General features: G+C 42.8%; 2 protein-coding genes across 13 annotated transcripts in view; one reads left to right on the forward strand and one right to left on the reverse strand.

The window, feature by feature from the left end:
- FAM228B (family with sequence similarity 228 member B) overlaps positions 1-22,585 on the forward strand; it is a 34,672-nt gene that overhangs the window by 5,256 nt on the left and 6,831 nt on the right. The window contains exons 3-7 of one of the 6 annotated variants that reach the window (XM_053939346.1): positions 465-536; positions 1,197-1,394; positions 3,571-3,650; positions 4,037-4,127; positions 5,814-5,935. In XM_053939346.1, coding sequence (XP_053795321.1) covers positions 465-536; positions 1,197-1,394; positions 3,571-3,650; positions 4,037-4,079 — 393 coding nt within the window. In that variant the 3' untranslated portion in view covers positions 4,080-4,127; positions 5,814-5,935. Of the gene's footprint in view, positions 1-464; positions 537-1,196; positions 1,395-3,570; positions 3,651-4,036; positions 4,128-5,813; positions 5,936-12,150; positions 12,302-22,585 lie in introns of those variants that run through there. The other 5 variants (XR_008430212.1, XM_053939348.1, XM_053939347.1 and 2 more) reach the window with 5 other exon arrangements.
- The window catches only part of ITSN2 (intersectin 2), a 79,643-nt gene continuing 61,826 nt past the window's right edge, over positions 4,769-22,585 (reverse strand). For 5 of the 7 annotated variants that reach the window (XM_053939320.1, XM_053939324.1, XM_053939318.1 and 2 more), the window contains 11 exons: positions 13,282-13,403; positions 12,314-12,420; positions 11,501-11,684; positions 10,825-10,923; positions 10,507-10,674; positions 9,440-9,652; positions 8,592-8,713; positions 7,968-8,050; positions 7,741-7,824; positions 7,280-7,453; positions 4,769-6,144 (listed from right to left, as the gene is read on the reverse strand). In XM_053939320.1, coding sequence (XP_053795295.1) covers positions 5,987-6,144; positions 7,280-7,453; positions 7,741-7,824; positions 7,968-8,050; positions 8,592-8,713; positions 9,440-9,652; positions 10,507-10,674; positions 10,825-10,923; positions 11,501-11,684; positions 12,314-12,420; positions 13,282-13,403 — 1,514 coding nt within the window. In that variant the 3' untranslated portion in view covers positions 4,769-5,986. Of the gene's footprint in view, positions 6,145-7,279; positions 7,454-7,740; positions 7,825-7,967; positions 8,051-8,591; positions 8,714-9,439; positions 9,653-10,506; positions 10,675-10,824; positions 10,924-11,500; positions 11,685-12,313; positions 12,421-13,281; positions 13,404-17,689; positions 21,343-22,585 lie in introns of those variants that run through there. The other 2 variants (XR_008430211.1, XM_053939323.1) reach the window with 2 other exon arrangements.

Consider the following 22,585-nt stretch of genomic DNA (forward strand, 5'->3'; position numbering starts at 1 on the left):
GAAAATTACACTGTCAATTGGAATTAAAAATCAATATTAAGCACAGGGAGTAGTAGGCTAATATTCCAGCCTATGCATAAAATGCATTCCATCCCCAAATGATAGATTTGGTCTGCATTGCCTGTACTCCTTGTCTGGAGTGCAGGAATTAAAAAGCCACATGTTTGGCACAGGTGAGAAACACTGGCAAGGAGGAAGTGGTGTTTGGTCATGGTGAGGAGCAGCCAAAGAGTCCTGAGCATGTACATTCCAATTCTCCTTCCAGTTCTTCCAATGCTTTTTTGTTGGTACTTAACCCAACTGTTCAGAGCAAATCTTGTAAGGATTGTGGTATAATGTGCTGGGTTGTGGTATAATGTGCCTTTAATCATGACACTGGTAGTAATTTTGAATTCAAAAGTAAATCTAACTCCTGCTCTAAGTCCTCTTTTCACCTCATGTGGGCTTTTTTCATGTTTTGTTAGGCAGCACCTGATCAAAACCGAGACATCATTGCTTCTGCTCAGTGCATCTTGGACAGAGAAAATTTTGTGAGGGTAAGAAGTGTGCTCTTTTCTCATTTGCTGTGTGCCTTCCTGCATGTCAGTATTTTTAGTTCCTAAACAGTGATTCCTGAGAAAATGTTAATTGCCTGTATTCTTGAAAAATTAATTTAGAGTTACAAGCTTCCGATCTTTTCAGTCCACTCTGGATAGGCCTGAAGTAGTAACCCTAATTGTGAATCCCAGGTGACTTAAACTGCCTGTTTGCACTAATATTTGTTCTGTGTGTGTGGTAATTTGTGACAGTGATGCTTTGAGCAAAGGGCAGGAGGGCTGCTCTGATCTGATCCAGCAGGTTGCCAGTGCTGCAGGGAAGGTGCTTCTGCTGCCTGTCTTGCACAGTCTGGTGCTTGTAGCCCCCTGCTCTGCAGTGATTTCAGCTCAATAACCTGATGGGAAAAAGTGAGTCATTTTCTGCCAATTTTGCACCACAGCTTCAAAAATTAAGTGTCTGAATTCCAGAGCTCTTGAAAGGGCAAGCTTGGAAATAAGTGGTGGAAGTGGAGAGAGGGAGGAGCAGAAGAAAGGGCTGGAAAATAGATGCCTTGGAGCAGTGACAGTCAGGTCAGCCAAGCTGCAAACCTTTACATGTGGAATCTTTACTGTCATTGACCAATAGTTTATATGGGTTTTATTTTCCATTTCTTACTTAAGGAGGTGAACAGATACTTGAAGCACAGTGATTTCCTAGATCTGAGAAAGACAGAGCTTCTGTACAAAAAATATCTTAAGAATGTTTCAGAGCCACTTATGCAGAAAATGAAGGACCAAATTGACAGCCAGTCAGAGAAAGAAGTGTGGAAAAGGAGACAAGAACAATTCTCTCAATATTTAAACTACTGTACAAAGAAGGTATGAATGAGAAACACATTTCTGTCATGGAGGGGGTTGTATACAGAGGGTTGTGGACAAGTTCAGGGGTTTAGCTGTTATTTCCTGTCTGTTGAGTAACCTGGAGTTCAGATATACCTTTCCTGTAACTTACTTTTCTCAAGGACTTCTGTAATGGTGATGTTACAACTGTGTATGTTCACCAGCAGCTATGAACAGCAGCATTGCTTGGTGCAGTGAACATGTGCTAGGGTCTGAATATGGTGAGACACCCTGCTGAGGTGTGTTTCCCTCTCTGGGCTGGACCATTAAGTGGGAAAACCTTGAGCTCTGTCAGTTCAAGCCAATGGCTGAGTGAGCAGGGTGTGGGCTGCACTCTCAAGTCTCAGGAGTTCAGCTTCAGCAGTACTGCAGCGCTGTTGGCAGAGCATGAGTGAAATGATTTTGTGGCCTTGGATGCTACTGATCAAGCTTTATAAAAGAAAAAATATGGGACCAGGGAGATACAAACTAGTTTGTTAAGTCTGCATGCAGGAAATGGACCCAGCTCATGGATTTTGTAGTTCTGTGTGTTTCAGTAGTCACAAAAATTGCAAATTGCAGTCACTGTAGAAAATACTAGTTTTCTTCATTTTGCTCTTAATTTGACACCACTCTTGAATATCAGATCCCACAACTAAACTTTCTGCATCCCAGGAATGAAAAAAAAAAAAGAGAAAAATAAAAGCAGTTATGTAATCTGCCACAAAAATAATACTTTATGAGAGCAGGCAGTTGTTGTCAGTGGAAACCACTGCACAGTGGAGTTGTGAGACTGTAAACAACCTAATTATTCAGAAATGAAAATACCATGGAAGCTGTGAGACCAAAAAATCTTTTTAAAGAGACCAAACTATCTTTTTCAAAGGCCTGGTGTGACAGACCCATGCATTTAAACTGCATGGAATGACAAAGAACTGAGCCAGTCCTACTGCTGAAGTCCTAGGATTTAGGCTATGTTGGGTGCACTGTACATATCTGGGTCTGCATCAGTCCATCTTGCAAGCTGCTGTGCCAGGTCAGGAGTTTGCTGGGTGCCCTCCAGAAGCAATGGCTGATGTACTGGGATGTGTCCTTCTGCCTGAAGGGGAGCAGCAGCACCAATGATCAGCTTCTACCTTTTCTCCTTGCTCTGTGGTGTCAGGTCTGTCACCAGCATGTCTGGAAAGCAGGCTGAGGCCCTTCATATTTACAGGACAAGTTATTTGCATAAGTTTGCATTAACTGTGGTAGCATATGATAAATTTTGCAGAACTTGAGAGACTTGTGTGGATTAGTTAATGTGGTTAGATCTGGATGTGCTTTCCTTCCCTCCCTTCTTTTTGCCCATTTTCTTTTGCTCTCTTCCCTGCTATCAGCCTTCTCCTTCACTTGTGGCAGTGTTGTTGATGAGATGGAGCTGTGGCCTGGACCATGAGGTTCAGGTCTTTATTCCAATGTATAGATGGAAAAGCCAGCTCATGAACCCAGACGTGGAGCTGGTATCATGCAGAGCAGTGACCTGCCTAAGGTTGTGGCTAGTGAGGGGTCACTCACTCATGTTTTTTTCTTTTGTTTTTAATATCTGTCTTGCTGACATCACAGAATATTTTGAGTTGGAAGGGACCTAGAAGGATCATCACGTCCAACTCTTAAGTGAGTGGCCCATTCTGGGATCAAACCCATGACCTTGGTGTTATTAGCACAATGCTCTGACAAATGGAGCCAATCTCAGGGCTTCCTTGTCTGGAAAAACATTTTCCAATAAAAAAATTTCCATTGTCTTGACTGTTCTAGTTAAGGTTAGCATTTTAGCCTGTCATTATTTCCGGATGCTTCATGAAATCTTTTAAAACAAAAGATTTGTTTTAAATCTTTTAAAACAAAAGATTTCATGAAAATTTCATAAAATTTCATGAAAATTTCATAAATGCATAACATATTCGTGCCTGTGATAAATTAAAATGGATGGAGGAATTTTCCTGTTACAGTTCAGTCACCTTCTTTCTGAGGTGCAGTGTATGAAAACTGGAATTCTTTTTTCACAGATCACAGATTTCAACCACCTCTGGTGCTGTGTTATGCTGTGCCTGGCTCTGTCCCACCCAGGCTGGCTGCTCTCACTGTTGCAACCACCAATAGCTACTGAGACCTCACTCAGTACCTGCTTCTCCCACAGGGCTATGTGTTTTTGGATGATTGTGACCCATCAGAGTATGATCCATTCTTCCAGAAGACGTGCACAGACTGCTGGAAGGTGTGAGTAGGTTTGGAGTCCCACTTTGACCAGCAGGAAGTTAACAGAACATGTTACTGATTTGCTGCTGGGGGGCTGCTCTAGAGGAGCATGTTCTAGTTTTACTTACTCACTCCTACTGCATTTAAGCCCAAGAGTGTTTCAACATGGTTACCAGGAACACAGTCTGGATCTATACTAAGCCCAGTTTTTGAGGCACAGTAGCAATGGCAGGAGGAGATTTGTTTTCCTCATTTCAAATCCATTGTGGCAGCATGGGGGGGTGTCCTGTCTAAGGAGGGTTGGAGAGTTCCCAGCCAATTTTAGTGTGTGCTGTGTAAAAGGAAATAATCTGACAGCTCAGCTGATTTTTACAGAAGCATGGCAACAGTTTTTCCTCTCTTTAAAGCATGAAAGTCATCAACCAGCACAATGACAGAGAGAGCCAATGATGTCACCTGTGCTCCAGCTGACCACAGCAGCAAGCACAGCCATCAAAGGTACCCTTTACAAAATAGGTTACATGCACTGCCAAAGCAAGTGAGAACAGGCCAGGCCTTTGGGCAAACTGCAATAAACTTACTGTCTTAAACATGTAGTTCTGAAATGTTGTTACCCAGAAGCCAAAGAAATCTCTGAGATGCTGCTCCTCTTCATGCCAGATGCAGTTCAATGCTCTACAAGCCAAAACCTGCTATTTTAGGAGGTTTAACTTGGGCTGAGCTCAATGAAGACAGTGCTGTTGTTCTCTCCTGGAGACAGTGTCCAAGCAGTAAATCAAACTTTTAACATACATTGTAGGTGTTTTGAGAAGGCAGGAAATAAGTAGGGGAGAAGAGGTGAGAAGTGGTGTACAAAACATCTGGTGCTTTCTGGAGAGTTCATGTTGAGCAGCAGCTGCTGCCACTGCCCTCAAATCTGTCCCTCTCCTGTGCCAGTGCAGTCCCATCTCCCTGCTGCTCAGCAGCTCTGGGCTCAAAGCCTGGAAACAGAATTTTCTCTGTCCTCCAAACTCCCGTTGTACAGACGCAATCTCTCAAGAGTTGCCAAGAGTTGAGTTTTATTTAGGATTAGAAATACTGAACCACAGAAAACTGTTAAATGTAACAGAGGTTGACGCAGTAACAGGCGGGTGCACAGATGGTGACTGGGGGGGAAACTTCCAGACTTCAGGAGGAATTTCTGCACCCATGAAAAACAAGGGCACAGGCTGCTCAGAACTGCATGCCGTGCTTCTGCAACAAAGCAGTTTAAAGGAGGAAATAGAATGGTTACTATGTAACAAATATTTATAAACAAACTTTCTTTTTTTTTTAACCATCCCTGATTTGGTGCCAAGAGAAAGTTTTTGCTTTCATTTCAACCAGTTCATTTTACAGTTTATATTGGGGTGACAGTTCCCCAGAGCAAACCTTTTAAACTTGTGATAAACTTTCCTTGAACAAATCCTGTAAGTTTATCTCATTATTTCACATTCCCCTATACAATAAAAGATACTTTTTTAAAATCACTATGCATCAATAAACATCTGTAGACAAATTAATAAACTTATATTTTACTCTCTATATACATGTTGGCAATGTCAAAGCTTCAAGATTCACATGGAGGTCTGCAAGACCAAGGAAATGTACACAAATAACTTATACTTAGGAAAAAACCCAAAGAGCTGAAGAGTATTTTGCCACATTGTTGTGGGTCACAGTATTTAAAATATTTTTTTCTATTTATTCTTCACAACCACATTGTCTCAGCAGAGAATGATAAATCAAACTGAAGCAGAAAGAAAAATCAAGTAGCAGTTACTGATTCCAGTGCAGAACTAAAGTCAAGTAAAGAACTATGCTTGATTCTTAAAAGAATGTACAATATATTGGAGACTTCTCCAGTGCTAAGGCTTCTTCAGCTTTTAACCGTTAAAACGATCATCCTGAGATGGGAAAATTCCAGTGGATATCACTTTTAAGATTTCAAATGGAATGATTCTAGTGCTGACCTTAAACCATTCCTCAGTCTGACTGTCAGACTAAGTGGTAAAATATACAAACAGCTTGGTGCCACATTTCTAAATAATACTTTTTATGGCCCTGAAAATGGAAACATTGGCATCCAAACCCAAGATATTCCAACATAATAAAAAGGCACTGAGCTATAGTACTGTATTTACAGTAACATTTGTGTTTGCATAGATCAACAACAACTTGGAACACTGCAAGGAACTAAGCGCAACCAGGAACTAAGAGGAAATATAGAAGCAGCAGGAATTCTTGCTTAATAACAACTATGGGACAAGGAATCTTTTACCAAAAGATGTTCAGGCTGTTAGCTTCAGTTGTCCTTCATAAATTAAAAAAAAGCGTTCTTAGAGGAGTGTTTTCTGATCAAAGAGCTGCAGGTCAAAGCGCACCCACACTTCTCCTGTTGGAACTTCATGCAGCAGTAAGTGTTTAGTTGTGGGGCCTTTGCTTTCTTGTTCTGTTCTGATTTTTGCTACTGGAACTTCAGTGCGACCCAAAAAATCTGTTGGGCAAATGAATTAGAAATTTCATTAGGCAAAGACATTGACCATAGAAAATCTGAGTGAGGCAGGTTAATGCAATGCTGTGGGGTACATGCTCAGTTCCAGAGCACTGCTCCCAGGCTTCCAGTTGGACTGGACCCCAGCCCTGTGTAAAACACCCAGCAGTGACAAAAAGGGGCCATTTTAGAAGAGAACAATGCTATGAAATTAGGATGTCACAGTTTGAGCTAAGGGCCTTAAAAATACTCTTAGAAAATACCCTTTCAGAAACACAATTTCAACTGTTCTTCAGTTTCAGAGCTGGCTAGTCAGAGTTAGGTGATGGAACTTGATTACAAATCAGCTGAGGTTCTCAAAGACAGTAAAAAAAGCAACTATTTTGGCTCAGCCAACTTTTAATTATGCCTATGTATCATGCTTTTCACTAGAACAACCTTCAACAATTACCGCTACTAGTAGGTTTACAGTCCTATTCAGAAATCATACACCTTCTGTGTGGCTATTTCTTACATGACATCTTTGTGTGTGTGTGTGTGTGTGTGTGTGTATGTGTGTGCATTAAAAGGTTCACCATGGACTGAAACCCAAGACTCAGCTGTCCAGCTGGGAGAAGCAGCCAGGCAAACTCACATTAACTCCCAGGATAAAAGACTGTTACACACAAGGCATCTCAGGTCAAGGCAGTTCCCTGCAAATTTGCAATAACTGACTGTGTGTCAGAACCCTGAAAAAGCACTTAACCTTTTAGAGAATATGAGAAGCATCTGACTGCCAAAAACGTGCTCAGTTTCCAAGCAGCAAGAAAGCTGATCAAGCTGTTGCTGTGAAAATACAACCCAGGACCTTATTTTTGAGCACCTATCATGAGTAGAGCTTCTGCTTTCAACTTGTCTGTCTTCTCAGTCTGACAAGAAAATAATTCTGTGTCTGATACAGAAGCCAGACTGGGATCAAATCTGACTGCCTGGCGTTACTGGCTCTGGAAGGCTGTTGAACCTCTTGAGTACTGAGGCATTGTTTTTACCCAACATTTCTCAGGCAGCAGTCAGACCTACAGGCTCTTGAAAGTGCTGCTGAGGAACTGGGTACCTCAGCTAACAAAAAAGCATTCTTTGCCTAAATATTCACACTTACCATCAGGTGAGAACTGATCCCTGTCAAACATGGTGATACACAGGACATCCTGATACAGATCCTTGATGAAGAACTGGCAGTTGAAGTTCCACTTGGGGTTCAGGGTGTCCTGCAGGGTCCTGGTAGTGTAGCTCTGTGAGCCCATGCTGATCTCACAGTACGGGTTGCTCTTCCCTAAAAACAAAACACAGAGTGAAACCCCTCTGCAGTGCAGAACCTCCCCCTCCATCTGCAGCCTGCCTGGACACACATCAGTGCTGCTGCCAGATGAATTGGATATAGGCAATCCTATATCCTAGAGCAGCACAGAGCTGGTTCTTCACTTGGTCCTCTGAAACTGAAGAATGACTATTTCATATAGAAACTGTACCACAGTCATTCCCAAATGACCAACTCCTCTCAGCAAGCCTTTCCAAATGTTACAGGAATAAAACTGCTTTGAGACTGTTTTCCTCACTTACCATTGGGCTTACAGGCCTTTAGTTCTGTTGCTTCAATCACGTGCACCATCAAGCGTCCTATTCCTGAGGTTTTCTGTGAACGAGCTGGGAACAAAGAGGTCAGAAATAAACAGATTGGTTGGAACTGTAAGAACTGGAATAGATCTGAAGGAGACACTGGCATCCTCCAGGAAATGCCCTGCCCCTGTATCTAGGTGGATAGAGGGAAATAAGAACTCGGTGGGTACCTTGGTAAGCCTTTTCACGTTTCCTCTTCTCTGTTTCAATGTACTGCTCTGAGGCCGCTTTGATTTTCTGGACCCAGGCAGTCCTGCAGAGAGCAATCCCTACAGTCAGGGTCATCCCACAGACAGCAAAATCTTCAGTGACTCTGCCTCACTTTCTTTCCCAATTCTCCCCTCCCTAAATTTTAGATGCATCACAAATCAAGTCAGTTCATGGACTAAGGTGATGGAGTTTTTGGACTTAATCTTATGCCACATTCCAAATCAGCCTCAATTAACTAGACGTGGAGCTGCTGTTTTATTAAAGACTGCAGCGTCACATAAAGACTGCTCAGGACCAGGGAGGAGTCCTATGGCATGCTGGATTTTGTAGCCCTAAACTGTTTGTCGATACAACTGAAGCATCAAGGAGCAGCAGATGTGGCTGGATGCCACTGCAGGAGCTGCTGCAGAAGCAGAACAAAATCAGAAAAAACTTCTCATTCAAATGAGAGTCAAGTGAGTTTATTTCCTGACCAAGAGACAGCTCTGTTCCTGAGCTCAGAGTCCCTGTGTCTCCTCACTGGAAACACAGCCTGCAGCATGATTGAACAAGTTTAAGCTCAGATTTGAATTTTCACTACTCACCGCTCATTAATGTTGTCAGTTTTAAGTGTGTAAACTCTGTCAATGTGTGATATGTGGAAAAGTGGCTCATCACTTGAAGGGTCTGTGGGCAGCTTCACAAGGACTTCATTAAGGAAAACCGGCTGAAAGAAAAGCAAATGTCACTGTGGCAGCATCACCCTGTGACAATAGGCAAAAACTCTATATGCATGTTTAAATACACTGTTTTGCTGTAGGGAAAATGGAAGTTATAGGACACAGGACAAACAATGAGATCACCATGTAAAGGATGAAAGAAAGGGCTGAGAGAAAAACTTCTCTGGCAATTCACCCCGTTCTGCTTTCCTAGGCAAAGAGCTTTGTGAAAGGGGAAGGAGTGTGCAAGCAGAGCTGCAGTGTGGAGCTTGGAAATCCAGGAATCTCTCAGGTTCTCTGTGGGAAAGCAGCCCTGATACTTAAGCTTATGTCTCCAGTTTCAGAATCTTGAGAACACAAATTGTGTGGGCACAGAGACTAAAATTTTGCATCTTCTACTGTTTTTCTGAAGGACAGGAATTTTGTTGTGGATGCAGGAACCTGTGCAAACTGAAGTCAAGGCTCCTGCTTCTGAACATCCCACTCAGCTGTTCAGGCACGATGCTACTTCTGCCCCTTCCCTGCAAAGTGGATGGAAGCGTTAGTTAAACCAAGATGCAGAAGTCTGTCCTTTTCTGGGTACTAAGCCAATGTCATTTGTGCAAGTTTTTTGCCAGAACGTGCCCATGTGACAGCAAAAGGGGCCACACTGCTAATCCCAGTGGGAGAGCAGCATTCCTCATCAGAAGCCAGGACCCACTGTACCAACACTTGGAGCACCTTGACTCACTCACCATTTTGTACATTTTGAACTGGGAGTTGGATTTCGGGCTGAACAGTTTATCGGATCCGGAAGACACAAACTGTTTAACCATGTAGGTGAGCAGCAGGAAGTCATTGAAAAGGAATCCATACAGCTCCTTACTGCTTTTGGCCTTGTACAGCTTCCCACTGTGCAGGAGCTTCCGTGGTCCCAAGCAGTTTGTGAGGGAGTTGAACACGGGTTGCTGGGAAGAGACAAAACCCATTAGCAGCAGCAAGTCTGTGCAGACATCAGCTCCTGCTCCTCTTCACTGTGGAGATTGACCAAACTGCTGAAAATGCTCTTCTCTTTTGTTTAATGAATTCCATTCTAAAGGAAGAGAAGGGAACTGTGATCAGCCATGCATGGCCACAGGCACAACTCCCACCTCAGAGGAGATTTAAGCTTTACCAAAAACACACAGAGGGATGACCAGATGGAGGAATTTACTGCATAGCCATTTCTGTGTTGTCCAGAAGCTGTGTTTAAGAAGAGGCTGCATAGGCTGCAGTCAGGTCACCTCTTACAGGTCATTAGGTGATGGCATAGGACAGACCTTCTGCGTCTGTCAAGCCCTGCTTCCTTATGCAGTGGAGAACTGTCACACACACCTCAGGCTGAAGGCTGTCCTGAAAGGTACAGGAGCCTGAACACCATATATCCTTGAGGGTCTGGCACTGAGGGCTGCTGTTCCCTTCCTGCTTGAAGGAAAACCCTGGCAAACACACACTAAGTGAAATCCTCCATAGTAACACTTGACTTAGCCCAGTGGCAGCATGATCAGGAGTTCAGAGAGATTTATTGCTGTCTGTTTAATGGTCTAAATGGTACCAGTTTTTAAGCTGATAAATCAAAATTTCTCTGCCACTAGAGTCATGCAAAAAACAATGGTTCATCATGTTATGGCTGTGAGTAGAATTCAATAAAAGCTTCCCTGCCTAGAGCTCAGCAGTGGATCATGTTCCAATATGGGATGTCAGCAAGGACTCACATTCCCTCCCCAGTCTTCCTGAAATGACTCTGAAAAGCCCCAGCCCTGCAGAGCATCAGTGCAGGTACCTCAGCAAGGCCTTCACACTGGACGTGGGCCTGGATCCATTCCAGCCTGTCCGAGTTCTCCTTCTCACGCACGCCCTCGTTCACCTGGGAGCACAACTCCTCCGCACGCTCCAGGGCGAGCCGGAGGTTGCTGTGATCCGGGTGGTTCTCTGGAGTGTTCTCTAGAATCTGGCGTGGATCAAAGAGGGGAGAAAGCAAGATAAAACCAGAAGTGAGCCTGTAAGAAATCCCCATAAAGGGACAAGCCTTTATCTTAGCTTTTGCTATTGAGATCAAACTCAAAGTCTTCACCTACAAATCCTCACTTGGAGTACTCACACTCTTTATGAGCAGGGGGTAGCGTGTTATCCTTTGCATGGGTTTCAGGAGGAAGCTGGAGAGGGGCATTCCTTTGCAGCGAGGGTCCAGGGCAAGTTTCTGTGGTACAACCCAGAGATTTAGCAGAGACATTGCATTAGTCATCAGAAAACAGTTGCATCACTGGCACTGAATACTGAGAATTCTCTGATCAGATTAATTTTTCCAGGCATTCCAAGGGATCTTGGATTTTTTCAGTAAGCAAACACTACTTGTATCTAGAAAAACAAGAAAGCTGGCAGTGTCATTACACCCAGATGCTTTGCCAGCATAAATCACATGGTCATTGTTCATGCAGAATCCTTACATTCAAAACTGTTCCAGCTTTTATTTTGACACCACAGACTCCACTCAGGTTGAAGAAGAACAAAGCAATGAAAGAAACAAATGCCTGATGTCAACTGTTCTGGCAATTTTCCTTTTATGGCCTAAGTAAATTAGCTAGAGAGAAAGTGTTATAAATAAAGAGCATACACAGTATTATTTACATGGTCACCATGTAAATACACCTTGGAAGCTTCTTAGCTATTCTTGCAGGATTTTACTCTTTTGGGTTATTCTGATGTGGTCGATGCTGGTTAGACGGGCTCATGTCATTGAGGAAAGGAGAGGGCACAAAAGCCACTGAATCAGATACCTTTAAGTAGTCTTTGAAATCAGCATCTTCGTCAGTTTTCTGCTGCAGCAGGGACGCTCCGTTGAGCTGGCAGCTGCAGAACCGAATGTAGGCCTGCATGTGGGACAGCTCTGCTGCCAGGATGTCCCCGATCATCTGCACCGGCATCTTCTCGCCTCCGGTTTTCTTACGCACCCGCAAGGCCCTGTGGACGAGGAAAGAGATCAACATCCAACTTTGCTGCCAAGTCTGTGAGGCCTAAATCACAACCCTTACAGATCCACCTCTGGAAGGACACAAAACTGGCAGGTGTATTTTCTTACACAGCACAGACACTTCCAGGAGGTGCCAGGGTCCTGCCTGATATCCCAGGAAGTCACCCTGACACAACACCCTGAGATGAACAATCTCCCTGATGGGGTCTGGGGGATTGGGACTCTCCTTTGAGGTTTCTGGGATAATCAGCATCAATCTCTATATTCAACCAGCATCCCATTCAGTGAATTACTAGCTACTCTATCTTTCTAAAGATTATTTTTAGAGAATAAAAGGTTGCTTTGCAGAAAACTGGGAAGAAAAGCTCCCTACTTTTGTATAGGGTCTGTTTCTAAGATATTACAGCAAATGTACATCTGTTCTTGCTGTATATTTTTCCCTCTCTCTTATTATAGCTCCTTTTGAAGCAGTCTGACTGCATTTAGATGTTCTGAATGCAAGCATCCATAGGAAATAATCAGGAAGGACAGAATATTGACTGTAAACCCTGCAAACTTCCTGGGGAAAGAATGACAGAATAATGAAAAGGAAAACGTAAGACTGCAGGTAAGTACTCACTTCAGTAACTTTGTATTTGACATGATGAGTTCCTTCCAGTTAACAAAGATGAGCCCCATTTCTCCTTCTGTGAGACAGCCTGAATCAGCCATTGGTTTTTGGAAAACCTGCGGCCAAAAAAAAAGAGCAATTATTTAGAGAACAGAAACAGCTCAGCCTCTTGCTTAGCCCAGCAGTGACTTTTTTTGACTGCTCAGTGTCTAATTTCTCAGCAGCTAAAAGCAATTTCTTATTAGCACTTGTGACAGCTGTTTCCCCTGACTATGTGACCCCATTCTGACACCAGTATCAGCACTTGCAAAGTGATGACAAGCACTGGGACCTGCAGGCTGACAGCTCAGCAGAAGCATTCCTGTGATTTCAGGGTAAATCACAGCACAAATTAAACTCAGGTACTGCTCCTCTCCCCTGACCCAGAGCACTCAGGGTCATCCTGTGTGCAGAACCACAGCTGCTCTCAGGGGCCCTCAGCACCTCATCTCTGGTGGCAGAGCACCCCTGTGACTTGACTATTTAACATCTGCCACACTTCACCACACCAATGTTCTATACAGAGAGGTCAAGGTGGACCCCCAAGAGCACTTAATGCTGGCCTGTCCCTGCCCTGCTGAGGGAGGTGGTCTTGCTTCCAGAAATAAGACTGGGGAGAAGGCACATGAAAAGCTTTTATGGTGCTTCTACAGCTCTGTGCAGCTCTGCTTGACACCTGGCCCCAGCCCATCATCTTTTTACTGAGCTCCAACACCTAAGAATAGGATTTGGAAAACAGGAAGGACTTTGTAAGCTGATGGGTTTCATAAAGTGGTGTTTTTGCCTGGTAAGCAACCACATACCATCACTGGAAAGGGAGGTGCCCACACACCTTTCTTCCTCCATCATCTCACAATACCTAAGAATCCCTTTATTGTTATTACTCAGTATAGAGGTGTTCTTTTTCCAAATGCACTTTCACATCCAAGACATCTCACCTCTATGACGAGCTGCAGATCATCCATGTACCTTTCTTCTGTCTGAATGAGCTCGTGAATGTAGCCCTGCCTTTTCCTTTCCATGGGCTGCATGGTGTCAAGGCTCTGGAGATCAGCACACCCTGCAGGAAGTAAGTCAGGAGTTCAGATTCCACTCAAGGCATTAAATCTGATAAATTAACAAAATTCTACCAGCATTCAGGAGTCTATGGCTCAGACTATACAGGCACTGATAAACCCTCTCTTCAGCAGGAGTGGGTTTCAAAATCAAGTGATGTAGCAATTGACCCCCTCCCTTCTTTGTGTCACTTTTCAGTCTATCACATTATTTCTTTGAACACCCCTTGTACTGTGATGCAGAATAAGAGTTCCTAACTTCTTGCCACTCCATTTGTCTCATGACTTTTCTCATCTCTTCTGCCACAGTGATTTGAAACTGTGATTTTCTCTTACCTTGAGCAATGTCTTTTTGGACTTGATGATCTTAAAGGTCTTTTCCAACCTTAATGATTCTATGATTCTAAGCTGTCTTTTGTGAGATGAAGTCATAGAAAATGTGGCTGGTCCTGACTTAGGGCATTGTACCTTTAATCCCCACCCCATTTCTGAAGTTCTCTGCCTTAGTTATTAATTTATGATACAAACCACCACTACAAATTTGTAAAGCTGTAACACAACTTTGTAGTTGTGTAACTCACAGCTGCACAACTTTTTCTCAAAATGAGCTGGAAATATTTTGAATTATTTTCATGCATTAAGGATGAAAAATCAAAATCATGCACAGGAACACACTGACAGTCAATGACACAAACTCAAAAGTTTCTCTCAGAACATGCAAGCTGCAGCTTCACACGACTCTATCTCTACTGGATGTTAGTAAACAAGACTACAGTGTTCAAACTTTAGTAACCAAACCAAAAACTGGTAAAACCAGAGTGGTGAATGTGCTTAGCTGGGTAATGGAGAGCACAGAGAGTCAATCTGATCCCTCTGTCAGCCATCACAGCAGAATATTGCAAAGCAGCAGGGTGGGGGAAAAGGAAAAAAGAAGGAACAATTACAGAGCATTTGAGAACATCCATCTATCGCTGGATGTGATGGCATCAGACTGCAATACCAGGTGAACTGTGGGTTTTGCAGGACAGCAGAAGACATCACAGGGACTCACTTTGATCCAGCAGTTCTAGGGGAACAATACTTCATGAAGGTTCACAGGAGTTGTGAAAGGCAGAATGACCTACAGCAGGAAGGGCTGTGTCTCCCTTGTCACCCTGACACTCCTAGCACACAAGGATGTGACTATTCACTGCCAAGGTATAGATCTGCTGATGGGAAGGTGAGTTAGTAATAAATTTGAGGGACTAAAAACAAGAAACACTAAACATTAGGCTGAACTTGATGTGACAGTGGCCTAATGGAAACCTCACAGGCTCCTGAGCTTCCAGCTACACCAGCATCAAGGTGCTCTGAAAGAGCAACTGTCAGCAGAAGAGAAACTCTTGCCAAGTGAAATTTTAGGACACCATAACAAGGAAACCATTTGAACAACACAAAGAAGTAAAACAGCAGCAAAGACAACAGCTAGATTGAAAATCAGGACCTTTCAGGTCTGTTTTGCACCCTAAGGAGGATCACTGATCTTAAGCTTTCTGACGAGGTTTCAAAAAAAAACACTTTTTAAGAAGAGATGAGAGATTGCAGCTCTTTTGATCAGAGAGAATACTCCTTCTGGCCTTAGTTATTCCCAAAGCTACAACCAGGCCAAAATTAGATGAGAAAAACAAGTGAAGTTACAGATAAAAGTGATTCCTACAAAGTTTGATGTCTTAGTCCATTGAGACAGTCTGTGGCCAATGTGCTATTTCTGGATTCTTGTGTAACTCTTCAGTCTGTACAGGACTGAGTTTAAGCCCACCTGGTTACTAAGACATGAAATTTCAGGGCAATCCAAGGGCTTACACAGTAACCAGGCATTAATTGTCCAGATTTGGAAGTCTCAGCTTTGGCCAGTGGCTCCCTTTCATACTGCAAGGTGCACTCCTGTGACAGAAGCAGGGATGGACTGAAGCTCCTGTTGGCTTGTCCCAGCTGCTGGAACAACCCACGTGCTGGGATTTGGGTTGGTCTCATGCTGACCACTGAAAGTTGGGGCCAAGCCTGGGAGAGAAATGGGCCTTTTTTATGCATTAAAATGGATTTGGTTTATAAATTTGTTATCAGGTGCAAAACATTCAGTTACATTAACTGGCTCCTGTGCTAACCTTGTGTTTGGACTGTCAGCTTCTGGGATGAAGGGACAAATGCTACTTTGTATTTAGTATTTAATAAAATTTTATTTAAACACTAGTGTTTACTAGTGAAAACACTCACAATTTTGATAGGTCTGATGATACTGGCCTAAAAACATATTATGCAATCCCCACATTTGATTTTAGAGGGTGAATTCAGGCATTTGAGTCTGAAGGGAAAAACAAAAAATAAAAGGAGAATGAACCAGCCTAATGAGTGCATTTGCCAATGTTTTCCCTAAGTGGCCACAGCAACCCATGGGCTCACTGATGCTGAAAGGGTGGAGCTACATCTCTACCCCTTCTCCTCCCACATTGCTGTTCCATCCTTTCCTTGCATCAATTCTGGTACTTATCTGACTCCCTGCTCACATGCTGGCAGCAAACAAATCCCAAGGGGGGAAAAAGAAAACAGCAATTTTCTGCTGGTTTAACAGCCAGGAATGTGCATGGAAGCAGTAAAACTGCCTTGTTTGGCAGCAGAAAGCTCCTGGCTTGGCTTCCCTCTGTTGCAGCTTCATCCCAAGCTCCCCAGGCAGCTCAGGAAGAGCAGTGGGATTTCTGGGAGTGTCTGCAGCAAGGATAATTGCAGCTCCTCACTTGCTCTGCTGACTAAGAGGGATACCTGCTCCCTGGAGGGGAAGCCTCTCCCACCAAGAGCAGGCAGTGCCAGGCTTTCAGCCAGCCTGGGGCACAGCCTGCCCAGCTCCCTCTCCAGAACATTCACCAGAGTGAGAAGGGTGTTTGGAACCTTGGAAACTCAGAGCACAGCAACAGAGAGATGCCTACACTGACTGTGGTGTCCTCTGGGCTAAATCCTGCTCTCTGAGCTGATGAAGCAGCTGCCAGTGTAAAACAACCTGGAGAGTTTATAAACAGGAAATCCCAGTCTCTGAAGTTGTATTTAAAATTATACTTTCCAAATATACCTGAACAAGTAGCATTTTTTCCTACTAATGTAATTACCCCTGCATGAAAAACTACTGTGTTTCACAGTGAAAAGACACTCTCTTCTGCAGGAGATCCAAAGCCCTGAAAAACATGGGGGGCTGGGGGAGAAAACCTTCCCAATTATTGACTTTTTGGGTATGACCCCATTCAAGAGGAAGAGGGACAGTTTCTGAAGAAAGGAAGTCCTCCAGTGAAAGACAGATGAATAACATATATCACTATTTTCCCAACAGACTTCCCCACTCAATGGACAGGGGGAAAAAAGCCATTAAAAGTGACATGTCTGAAAAGACATCTCAACCCTCCAACAGGAGCTCAGGCAGTCATCTGGAAGGATGTAGCTACACCAGAGGCACTAACTGCTTTGGGTGGCCAGTGAAGACTACTTAGGGATAGAGAAGAGGTTTAGATTTGATATTAGGAAAACTTTCTTTGTGGAAGGGGTTATAAAGCTGCCCAGGGAAGTGGTGGAGCCACCATCCCTGGAAGTATTAAAAAACATTGATATGGCACTTTATGATTTGGTTTATTTGTGCTGCATTCATGATTGGACTTGGTGATCTTAAAGATCTTTTCCAACCTAAGTTTGTTTAGGGTTTTTTTTTTTTTTAAGGGGTTGTTTATTTGTTTTGTTTGTTTGACTCTGAAGCCAGCTGAAATGGCTGGGAAAAAACAGGTAAAGGTTGGGGGTCTTTTTCCTGTCTCCATTTTCCCAGCCTGCCATAGAAAGGCCACAAGTCCCCTTAAGGACCATGGGCTGGCATCAGCACAGTCCCTTCAGTACAGCCAGAGAGCAGCTGATGGCATCAGGGGACACCACCACAGCCAGGTGCAAGCTCTGCAGCCACACACAAGGCCAATGCACTCCTGTCACTCCTGGAGCCACCAGCAGCCTCTGAAACCCACAAAAGGAACTAATACAAGAAATCTGCTACTGTGAAAAAGGCAGTTTCCATCAGGCCCTGGGAGAAATAACAAAAACTTTTATCCAATCTCCCCTAATCAGTAAACAGAGGATACTGTGCCACAACAGAGGAAAATTATTCATCAATTTTCAAGAGGTAAAAAGCAAAATCAAGTCACACCATCACAGGTGACATAATGCTCATTCCAAGCCATTCAGCTGGGAAAAAAATCCTCCCCAGATGGACAAAAAACCACAACAGACAAACTGTTTATGTGTCCCTTTAATAAAATACATTTGCATAGTTATCTTACAACTTTGTTCAAATCCGAAGGTGAACAATTGCCTCATGCTAAGCACAGCCTGCATTCGCATGTCTCAACAACCATCCCACACGTGACACTCAAGCTTGGGAAGGACAAGGAGGGGCTTTAAGGCAGCACACACCAGAACGCAGCAGTTTTATGGGTTCATTACACTGAAGTAGCACGACCCTGCAGCAGCTCCCGCTGCAGGCTGAGGAGTGTGGGCATTCCTACCAGCAGATTTATTTACAGGTGTTTCCAACCCTGCCCACGAGAATCACACAGGGATACAATCTGACAAAGCTCTGAGATGGCAGAAATGTTCAGTGACCAGAGGGAGATGTTTCAGTTATTAGTGTGTAACTCTCTGATGGAGCTTTGTGCCTTCTGCTCCTGACTGCACCATTAACCATGTGGATACAGTGCTTTGGGTGCTCCCAGCCCTCACCACCACGGGCTCCTCACACACCCAGTCCTGCCTCTGGTCCCAGTAGTGGCACAAGGCCTTCCTGCATAGATCCAGCACTGGATCAGGAACTAAGCTTGTGTCAAACCAGGCTTCTGTAGTTTGTTAGTCCATTATGCAAACCAGAGAGTTACAGAAATAGCATTTTGGTACCCGTTCTTGTGCATTTACAGCACTGTTTGGTTCTCACCCCCAGTGACACCAGGGCCCCTATTCTCTGCTGGCCCACAGGAAACAACATTTAGCAAGTACCACACTGCAGGCAACAGCAAACAGCGTATTTTGCTTTCCACGTTGGCTTCAGTTTTACTTTTTAACCTTGTCTAGCTCTCAGCAAAATTTAGACTCTCAGCTCTTGCCTGGGGACTATGAGTTCAACAAAGAACTTTGTTTTCCAACTTGTCCTTAGTTCCACGGCCAACCTTTTTCACCCAAATAAGGGTGATTTTACTTGACTGGCTGGGATGACCAGCTGAACTAAGGTCTTTTATCAACAAAGGGGTGGATTGCACACAACCAGAGAAAAAGCAGAAATTTTAAAAGTAAAAGTCTGAATTAAATGCAACTTCCAATAGCCACACTGCTTCATTGATACAGAATTTTTTTAAACAGTCTTGCTGTAAATACATCCTTGGCATAGTCTTTCCTTTGGATCATCTGATGTGTGTATCCAACTATTTCTGCACCACTGCACAGGAGAATAGAGCTCTCAGGCAACTGTGCTGGAGCTGTGCTAGGCAGACTTTTGCAGAACAGATGAATACTGAAGGCAGGGACTATGTCTCTCTCAATCAGCATTATTAAGGTATGTTTTTATTATAATTATATTTATTATTACACAAAGGAATTTAAAGCATACTCAGGTAATACTGAAACATGAAAAGATAGCTGTGAGAGCACAAAATGCTTCACTTCAATACTCTTCAGTTCAGACTTCGAGGAGAGGTTTCAATAATTATCAGTGCTCATACCTACACAACAACACAGGGCTACCTGTGTGAAACTTTGCCAACAGTACTGTAACCTCCAAATGTAGCAGTAAAAAAAAATTATTAAAGAAAGAGTAGAATGCCAGTTGGAAAATGTTACAAAAGTATATCCTCACATACCTCAGTGAGGATGGGAAGTTGTTTTTAATTTTTCAAAGACAATTAGTAGTAATCTGGCATTCAAGGAAAACTGACTGAACATTGATTGTCAGTGTAGCTCAAATCCCACAGATAACAGTGCCTTTTTGCCTTTTAGAAATTATATAATTTAGAAGATCACCTAATTCTTAGACTACAGTATGTGACTGCTCGATGCCACTAGTGCAGCACAACACATTTCTGCCTGTATTAAACAGGCTTTTCAAGACAGAAATTCAGAGAAGGCAATTCTGGGTGAGTAGTGTATTTTAGTAGAAACACTTAAAACATGGTTTCAGAAGGAAATCAAGTCATCTGAAATACTCAAAGGATTATCTAGCACATTATTTGCCTACAACATGATTTCATTCTATAACAAAATACTGGTTCAGACAAAATACATTCAGAATAAAAATCCATTTGTAGTTTTCTGTAGGCACATTGCATAGTCCGTATTGCACAGAAGATACATCTCTGAACTAAAGGGCACATATACATTATTTGATCAAGGATATAAATACATAATATTGGATTTTGGAGAAAGGCTTTTAAATCTCTGCAATTGGATTAACCTTTTCCTGATAGTACCTTCACAACATTCATCTCTATATATGTATGTCTATATAGTAAACAAGCAGTTTGTTTTGTAAACATTTCTGATTGCATAAGTGACCTTTGCTGTTTCATAACCAAGTTCAGGAAACCAACTAAATTAAATACTGTGTCTAGAGATCTCTCTTGTTGTTACAAGAGCACAGAACTATTTAATCAGAGAAGTAGTCTAGAATCAAATTAATCCTTTTTTTTTTTAAGAGGAATCAAGGTTACAAGTTCCTCCTTCCCTCCAAACACATGGGCAGCTCATACTGCACTGCATTTCCAACAGCTCATGGGCAGCTCATACTGCACTGCATTTCCAACAGGCCAGGACTGTGGGCTGAGGAGCACAGTTCCATCCTCAACCCAAATGCTCTGCTCTCACTCCAGGTTCTCTTAGGGTCTCTTTCCTGGCAACGCCTCTTCATTGAGGTTACCTCTGCAGTAGGCTGCTGCTGTATTTACCAGGAGCAAGAGCAGCAGCTTTCAGACAGTACTTTAAATATCACTGCAGACCACAGCCAGAGACAAACAATTCAGTACCATGAACTATTTAATAAAAAGAAGGGGCAGGGGAAGGGCCTGGTCACACAGAGGCTGTGCAAGTACTTACTGCAGCAACTAAGCACATTTGCCAAAACTGAAAGCAAATATGAATGATCAGAATTTAGAGGAAGGAGGCTGTTTAAGGATAGAATGTATTGAGCCAAATAAACCTGAATTCCTGCTGTAGAACTACTGTGAAGGAAGAAAAAACATTAAAATATCCTCCACTCTACAACTAATAGTTCTTTCCCCCGTTAAAAAGGGTGTGAAAAGGCTGGATGGAGTGCACCAGATCTAACCCTTAGGTCCTGTAGCATGTTTGTAATCACAGTGAGTATCAGCAGCAGACAGGTAGGGTTTGTTTCTGGATGAGCCATGAAGGCCCCCAGTTTTAAAAGCTCAGTATGTAAGAGATTAAATCAAGTCCATTAGAACAATAATCAATGAACATTTTAATTCTGCAAAATATGTACATTACAACATTAAAAGAACATAAGTGCCCGTTCCAAACAGCTCAGATAAACTGTGCAAATAGTGGGTCTTTGTGTGTCTGCAATCCCACCATGCAAACAATACTTGATATGCATGCTAATGACTACAGTTATCAATCTCAAAGGAAATACTAAAGGAAACAAGAATGAACAGCAGTGAAAGCCACACAAAGACCCACTATCCTTTCTGCTTTTACAAATCCACTGAAACTGTAGATTAGAAGAAAACCCACAAAAACCTAATTTCTTGGTTGGATCTAACGTTCAAACGAAGCAAAAGGATTGTGTCAGACACGTGAGCAGGGCTGGCCACCCTGCCTCCACGCTAGTCAAACTTGGATAGTGGGTCTCTGAGGTGCTTTCACACTGGAAGACAACATTGGGTCCTAAAAAAAAAAAAAAATGAAGGATAAAATGAACATAAAAAGTGAAACATATGAATTCTATGGACAAAGACAGAACAACACCAAAAAAGTCAGAAAGGAATGATGAACATTCAACTTTCTGAAAACAGACATCACAAGCTTCCACCCTTGCAGTTTCATATTTACAAACACACAAATTTAAGTACTTGTGACCAGCCATTGCTGACTCTGAAAACCCTTGCAGTTCATTCATTTAAAGTTTCTTCCTAAGGAATATTTCTGTCACGTAGACTCAACACAAGGTCAAGTCCTATGGGCTTTTTTAAAGGCAATGGCAAAATTCCCTGAGATGTCAAATTTTTTTCTGTAAACTTTACATTTACAAAACCAGAATCTCTCTTGAGAAACTTCTACTGGGACATCAGAAAATCTGATAAAAACTAAACTTGTAAAGAAGAATATCATTGGGATTCATTCATATCAGCACATAACAATTAACCTGTTCAATTCTGTTTGAGCCTGAAAGAAATTAAAACCTTGCCTCTAGTCTTAAGTTTCCATGGAACAGGAGGTACTACATCCCTCAGAATTCAAGGGCTACATGGTCTGAAGAGGGACACACCTTTTGGGCAATCCAGAGACTATTCCAGACCCCAGGATTACAACCTGGAAGTGTTACCAAGCCTGACTGACATTCACCAAATAGTTTTAGAAATACAAAGTCACTATGTCACTGTGAAGTAAGGGATTGATTTAATATTTGATCTTTTGGTAAAAGAGGTAAAATTCTGGAGCTGTTGAGTAAAATTTTAGAATAAATCATTAATCCTCATGTGTTAAAATATCAACGTGGAACTGCAACAGGCAACACCTCAAAACCACTACTACCATGAACTGTTACTCCACAAGAGAAGTTACTTAGCAAGAAATAGAGAACTTCAAAATGTGTTGTCCATACACAGAAATGCACCACCCACGAGCACATCCGTTCAAAAGTTGTTTTTTCACTATGAACACCCCTGGAAGTGAGTCAGCTTCATCCCCCTGACAGTGTACAGGAATTACTAAAGATCTTTTATGCATGGACATCAACTTCTGGAAATACAGATCCTTGTTGCAGGATTTGCCTCATGTCTCCAACATGCCACATCTATAAGTAAGGTCTGGGGAAGACAAAAAATGAGGTAGCTCTGGAGATATTGCTACAAACAACAACCTGGAGCTCAGGTGGAGCACCTGAAGGAGTAACTGATGTGTGAGGAAC

The sequence above is a fragment of the Vidua chalybeata genome, chromosome 3, assembly GCF_026979565.1.
Source record: "Vidua chalybeata isolate OUT-0048 chromosome 3, bVidCha1 merged haplotype, whole genome shotgun sequence".
In the NCBI taxonomy this organism is placed as follows: domain Eukaryota; kingdom Metazoa; phylum Chordata; class Aves; order Passeriformes; family Viduidae; genus Vidua; species Vidua chalybeata.